Genomic DNA, 7,417 nt, shown 5'->3' with positions numbered 1-7,417 from the left:
ACCTCAGATCCCTACAAGGAACAAGACAAAGAAGAAGAAGACCTGCCTGCTGGACCCGTGACCTACACCTGGACACTGCACTTTGAAGGACTGCACCAGCTGCACACTTGGGCGTCGCCACTAAAAGGACTTTGCCTGTCTTCTACTACTTTAAGAAGGGACTCCCTGTTTTCTGCAGGTACAAAGGAGCTATGCAGAGTCCTCTGCATCAAGTCCTGCAAGCAGAGCTCAGCTGACCAGTGTCCAGTGGCCATTTGAGGATTCTGACCAGGTGCATTCTGGAAATTGTAGTCCCAACTCTCTAGGAGCAGCTCAGAGATTCTTGAACCTTGAATCAAGTTGTGGACACTTCAAGGACCCCAAAAAGGACCTCTGGAAGAAGATCCAGACATTTGGAGACATTTGGAGCAAGTGTTGTAAATAGCTCCATAGGTTGAAGAGATGCATTGTAGGAGTTGAAGTCCCAGTCCCCAAGAGGCAAACCAGAGCCTCTGAACTCTTGGCTGGTGCTGTGGACCACTTTCCTGAATCAAGAAACATTTCTGAAAGTAAGTGCAACAGTGTTAATATGTGGGTGACCTGAACTCTGGGCTTTGTCCTTGTCCAGTATGGCCCTTATTTTAACCCTTTGAGGGATAGTTGCATCTAAGCACTAGAAAACATCAATTCATTAAAAATTCATATCTCTGGTTCCCCTTATGCGATTTTAATCATGGTGTCAGACAGCCAAAAGAGCACCAACACATGTAAAGAGCAGGAATGCGTTGTATTTTTTTAAAATGGCACATTCATGCCTTTTCCCTGCCAGGCAACGCAGCAAGGTCACTTGCTCTGCTACACTGCGTGACTTGGCCATAAAAAGTGCTCATAATCTTTATAAGTCTTTATGGTTTGATTATGCGTCTTCCATACCTCCCCTATGTTTTCCTCTGGTCCTTTTTTATTATTATGTACATTTTTCACCTTCTTTCACACCATATGATTTTGTATAAATTCTGCAATATTTTGAAGCTGCAATATTTTTTATAAAAATACTTGTTTAACTGATTACTTATTATTGTTTTGTCAAATAAGGGAAGGGAATATCTTACATTTAGTACTGTAAGTGGGTTTTGCTTGCACAGTGTTGGGCATATTTAGAAGAAAGTGGTGCATGATAGCTGATGCCTCACTTTTCTTGCCCCCCCCCCACCAGCACCTAACGTCACCATTGTAGTGAAGTATTTATGATACAGCACACCATGGCGGTCGTTAGGGCAATAGCATCAGAATTTTGGCTCTATTGTGGCACTTTGCTTCACCAGCATCAAAATGTTTACACTAGTGCAGCAAAGTGCAAGGAGGACCGTAGGTTACTATGGGAGCATCATTTTAATGCCTGCGTTAAGCAGGCGTTAAAAATTACGCCAAAAATGGTGCAGTGAAATCTTGTAAATTTTACTGTGCCTTTTTGCGGGTCTCCTAGTGCCAGAACACGCCCCCCTTGCATACATTATGCCTGGCGCAGGCATAATGTAGCACAAGGGGTTACATGTGACTCGGCAAAAATCCCTCCTTATCACCACATTAGCGTAAAAAAATGACACTAGTGTGGCGCAAGGAAGTGCTAGGGGCTTGCATATATGCCCCTGTAGTTTGCAGAAGAACGCCATGATTGGAATGAGAATGCTCACGCAGGGAGGCTCGAGGGGTAGCAATTGGTGAGATGAGCTGTTGAGTGTGGAACTACTCTTGCATTTTGCTAGGCTCATATTACAAAGCTTAAACGTCAATTATCTCCGAAGGTTATACCAAAAGATACCTTTCTCTTTGGGGACTCAGATCTACAGAACAATTTAGAAAAGACGAAAATCGTATAGTTAGGCTTCTTGCGTATAAAAAAGAAGCACGGTCCCTCTGGGTAATAGCTATAGAGCATAGCTTCTTATAAGGCATACTGATGTTATTTAAGATTGGTAAGCTAGTAATTGTCGTGTTAGTGTGCTTTCTTCCTTAGCTGAGAAGCACCTCAAAAGAAGATGGCCACTTTACATAAAGTAGAAGTCAGGGTTTTATGCAAGGAGGAGCAACCTGAAGCTATTCCCCATCTTACTCTGGAGAATTACTTTGCAGTATCCATGAGATGAATGAGGGCATTAGGGGTTAGATACAGCTTCTCCTGCGGACCTGATTGCCAATATAGGGCTGAAGTCACAAAGGTAAACGTAGACTTTTGGTCTAAGTTTAGACCAAAATTCTAAGGGCCTCATTTACAAGGCCCTGTGCAGTGCACCATACCTATAAGGTGGGGCTAAGCCACTTTTCCTGGCTTAACGCCACCTTGTAGATATGGGCCTTCCGATGCAGTTTTATGCGGCTAAGGGGCATGCAGTGGGTGTTGCTGTTGATGTACCCATGCAACACCCATTGCTTTTGACACTACCTCAGATTTACAAGAAATCACAAACCTGAGGCAGTGCGAAAAACTAACACCTCCCGAGAGAAGGCATGACAGTCACGCAACAAGGAAAAATACCTTTATTTCTTCTCTTTTTTTGCTCTTTCTGCAGCATACATAGAAGGAGCAAATCACCAGCAAAGATTGTTTTGTGCAGGAAGGTGTCCCTTCCTGCGCAAAAACAATCTCCCCTGCAACAAAGCCATCGTTGTACCATTGGCAAGGGTGGCTACATTGGTGCCAGGCAGCTAATTTAGCGCTGGTGCAAGGGGAAACACAGGAATGCGCAGTATTCTTTTAAATATGGTGCATCCCTGCATTTTGGAAATGACTCAGCTTGGTGCAGCATGATTGCTTGCGGCATTGCACTGCATCATTTCCTTGTAGATGAGGCCCTATGACTTTTCGGTATTCACAAAGGTAAGTTATGAGTTACCTTGTGACTGTATGATTGTAAACTTTGGTGGCGGAGTGACTGAAGGAAAGAATGGATAAATGGATGTATTTGTTGATGGTCTCAAAGACACTAGTGAGTGAAGTGGTAGTTTTTATTATTACTTTTTTAATCCCCTTAGAGAATAGAGGACAAGCCACTACGTTTTTGAATTGGATAGCGGAGAATCAGTTGCTTCAATAGATTCCCTTTTTTTAATCTTAGGACTCTAACATTGGAAAAATGTAAACCTGTCTCCCTGGGCATTCTCAGATAGATAATGTTGGAAATGGTTCGTTATGAAGAGTTATCTCCAAACTTTTTGCCTTTCTCCTTCTATTTTTCTGACCCCCTTTTTGTTAGCTTTAGGACTTTGGGACTTTAGGCACATTACCACTATTAATCAGTGCTAAAGTGCATGTGCTCTCGTCCATAAAACTTGGTATGATTGGCTTACACCTATTTGGCATATTTATTGAACCTGTAAGTCCCTTGTAAAGTGGTATACCATATACCCAGGAGCTGTAAATTAAATGCTACGACTGGGGCTGCAGCGCAGATAGTGGCACCCACAGAAGTAGCCTTTCGAACCTGTCTCAGGCTGCTACTGCAATGCCCGTGCACACAGTTTACTGCCACATTGACTTGGCATTTCAAACTACTTGCCAAGACCGACACCCCCTTTTACTACACCTAATTCACCCCTAAAGTAGGCTGTAGGTAGCCCTATGGGCACGGTGCTGTGCAGGCAAAAGGTAAGACATTTACTTTTATGTTTTACAAGTCCTAGTAGTGACAAACAGCTTAGTGGTAAGCATTAGGAATTCCCTTATACATATTTTAAGTGGTAATTTCTGATCTGAAAGGTGTAGCATAGGCATGTTTGGTATGTTTGGAATGGTAGTGATAAATCCTGCTTAGTTGGATTTTACATTACTATTTGATGAATGCCACTTTTAGAAAATGGGCATTTCTCTGTGCTCATGACTCCATTGTCTTGCAGCCTGACTCCACACTTTCAAGTCCTGGTGTGTGGCTATTGTGGCCAACAGACACAAATGGGTGTCAGGCACGTTTGTGAATTTCTCAGGGAGTTTCAAGATTAGCCGGCCGGACCCTCACTATGTTTTGGATCAACACTCAGGTATAGAAACTACTTAGTATTAATGGGAATCAGTTTTGCGTAGCCTTCTGGCTTGCAGGCCTGTGCCCCAATCACCTAGTGACTTTTTGCATACTTATCCTGCTCTGTCTTAGCCTATCTATTTCATTATTTCTTGGCTGCCCTTACTAAAAGTTAGAGCAATGTTTGGATTTACGTTATCAGTGCCACTCTGTGAAGGCATCACTATCAGCATCAAAACCAAGTGATGGACGTAGGTATTCACATCATGTTCCTTTACCACTTATGTGTCACAAGAACATAATGTACTTTTGGTTGGAATTGTTTACATAATTGCCACGACAAGCCTGTCTCCTTTTCTATTGTTTGGGAACATACCTGCGTCAGGGGTCCAACCATATCTGTATAAATACATCCCCCTGCAGACAAAACTATCAGAGGGATTCCTACCAGATGCTATAGACCCCATCTAAGCTGCACATCGCCTTAATGCAGACCCAGCCTTGTGTCACCATGGAGTCTAATCTAGAGACCTCATTCCAAGTTAACAAGGTTTGGGGGTCGCTTCTCCGGACCTGGTACTGGCAGATTAGGTTTATCATACCTATCTTCCATTAGGATAGGTTAGAGATTAGGTTCTCCATGCAAGGGTTTTAGGGATTTTACATTTCATGTTTATTGCAAGATAGTGGGGGTCTTTGTATTCACAACTCTCATCTTTACAATTCTGCTTCTTGCATCAGTCATTATCCTAACCATTGCAGCGCATGAATTTTACAGTAGGTTGCAGTCTTTTAAAAAAAAAACAATTGAAAACCTTCCTGCATCTCCTTTATTTCCTGTGTGTCACTGAGACTTATTGCTAATGTGAGAAAATGGTAACTTCCATTCCACCACGACTCCCCTGAGATGTCGCAATCCAGAGTCCATGCTTAAAGACTGCCAGTAATCACCTTTTACTGTTTGGGTTTTTGGTGAGTTACTGCTTGTGAGCTGGGACAGTTCTAACTTGTTGTAGGAAAGGCCTAGTCACCTACAAACAAAACTGCTGTCATCCCTAAACCAGAAGTCTAGCCTAGTAGTGAGAGTCAAACTACAACAGTAAGAGCGTTTGGGCCTTTACTACATTGGCGTTGCTAGTGCATGGTGAGCACCCCATTTTCGCTGGACATGAGGAGCACTTCATTTGGTTCATGGCACAGAATGAATGCTCTTGTTTTCCCCTATGTATATGCAATAGTGATTGTGACTTCCAACCTCTCCCAGAACTGGCATGTGGTGGGCACTGCACACTTCCCCTGGGACCGGCGCACCCCTGAAGTGACTCAGCGTGATGGCGAGCTCTCTGTAACTGTATGTCAGAGCCCTCCCTTTGCTTGGTCCTGCAGGGAGGAAGAGGCCACAGACCATGCAGGAAGTAGAGCACTGTTTGGCCCCGCACAGGAGGCGCTACATCAGGGCCGTCATCCCTGGGAGTGACTCGTGCCACAAAGCCAATTCATGCACAAGCCCACAAGCTTCACTTGCTTGTGGGGGGCTGACCAAGACTGACCTTATATTTCATGAGAGGTAGAAGTCTCTTTTTAAAAGGATGACCTCCTTCCTGTGTCTGCGCTCTGTGCTTGTGTCTAGCAGCACCCTTCACATGTTTGTAAAGGGATATTTTTATAATGTGTACTTGTGTTGCACAAATGCTTTACACATGACCTCTGGGGATAAGCCTGACTGCTCTGTGACACGCTACCAGGGGGTGAACACAGGTTATCTTTGGTTTGTAACTTATTTGCCCTGACTAGAGTGGTGGGTTCTGCTTGAGTTCGGTGCATACCCTAGCCAACCAGAAACCCCATTTCTAACAGATAACATGCAGCTCATGCTTTCCATTTCCATCCAGAGTCCAACGACTGCAGGTGTGAACAGAAGTCAATGAATATTGCTTAAATATCCAACAGTGTCCTTAATAATTACAGGTTGGCTTTACCCAGATTTTCCATTCCAAATGACAGATTTAATCTCATCCATGCCATACAATGATGTGCAATGCCTGGCAATGTTGAGCTTGGAAACTGAAAAAACACTTTACGTTCTAATACTGAGCTATTGGCATGTGCAATGCTTGTTTCTGTATTGGTACTTTAACAGATTGCAGGTCTATATGTGAAAAATGACATTGCAGTTTTCATTGATACGGTGCCTTCTCTCAGCAGGTATATAATCTATATGAATGAAAGAAGAAAATAGGACCACATCGACAATATTCATCCTCCTTGGGCTCACTGATGATGCAAGACTGCAGGCTCCACTCTTTGTGCTCTTTCTTCTAATATACATCATCACTCTGGTGGGCAACATTGGAATCATGACTCTGATCCGGATATCACCACGTCTTCAAACACCAATGTACCTCCTGCTCAGTAATTTGTCCTTTGTTGACCTTTGCTACTCATCAAATATCATGCCCAAACTACTGGCCAGCTTCCTCTCAGAAAGAAATTCTATTTCACTTCCTGAGTGTGAAATACAATTGTTCCTGTTCTTTTGCATGGGAAGCTTGGATGTTTTCCTCTTGGTGGCAATGTCTTATGACCGGTACATTGCAATCTGTAAACCACTGCTTTACACTGTCATCATGACCCAACAATATTGTGTTTCTCTTGTCCTTGGTGCATACCTACTTGCAATGTCAAATGCAATGGCACACACCATTTGCACCTTCAGGCTGTCTTTCTGTGGGGAAAATGAAATCACCCATTTCTACTGTGACATCCTTCCACTTCTGAAGCTTTCTTGTACTGACACCTCCATTAATGAGGCACTGCTGTTTTTTGTAGCTGGCAGTCTTTTATTAGCATCTCTGTTCTTGATCCTCATCTCCTATGCTTACATCATTTCTACTATCCTGATGATCCACTCCTCCGAGGGGAGACTAAAGGCCTTCTCCACGTGCTCATCTCACTTCTCATGTGTACTGCTGTTCTATGGAACCAGCATATTTATGTATCTCAAGCCCAGTTCCAGCTCCTCCCTGGCCCAGGACAGAGTGGCTTCAGTCTTTTACACAGTGGTGATTCCCATGCTAAACCCCTTGATCTATAGCCTCAGAAACCAGGAGGTCAAAGAAGCCCTGAAAAAGGTAGCAGGGAAAGCTGGTGTGTGCAGGTGAAAGTCAGCACTGTATGGCTAAGCCACATGTTTATCCTGTCTTTGAAGCTGCTGAAATTTAGACATAGTATAAGTCTAATGCTACATCAGACTCTACTATCAACTATCACTCAAATTCCCCTTCTGGTAATTGAGCTGCACTCTGACACACTCTAAAGTGAACACCTTTTCTGTTTCTACTGCACAATAACAGCCTGAAGAAGAGATTACCTTGATCCTTAAAGCTCATAAACACATAGGGGGTCATTCTGACCCCGGCGGG

The 7,417-nt window shown here is 43.5% G+C and overlaps 1 protein-coding gene across 1 annotated transcript; it reads left to right on the top strand.

Moving 5' to 3' along the window:
- The first annotated feature begins 6,217 nt into the window (after positions 1 to 6,217).
- Positions 6,218 to 7,156, top strand: LOC138287071 (olfactory receptor 8U9-like). Its single transcript, XM_069227431.1, has one exon. It carries the CDS (start codon positions 6,218 to 6,220, stop codon positions 7,154 to 7,156), a length of 939 nt encoding a protein of 312 aa, XP_069083532.1.
- Positions 7,157 to 7,417: the final 261 nt, after the last annotated feature.

Source organism: Pleurodeles waltl, chromosome 4_1 (genome assembly GCF_031143425.1).
Source record: "Pleurodeles waltl isolate 20211129_DDA chromosome 4_1, aPleWal1.hap1.20221129, whole genome shotgun sequence".
Lineage (NCBI taxonomy): Eukaryota > Metazoa > Chordata > Amphibia > Caudata > Salamandridae > Pleurodeles > Pleurodeles waltl.
This window is presented reverse-complemented; position numbering and strand designations above follow the sequence as displayed.

Coding starts and splice junctions, on each gene's coding strand:
- LOC138287071 (XM_069227431.1), top strand. CDS start 6,218: ATGAAAGAAGAAAATAGGACCACATCGACAATATTCATCCTCCTTGGG.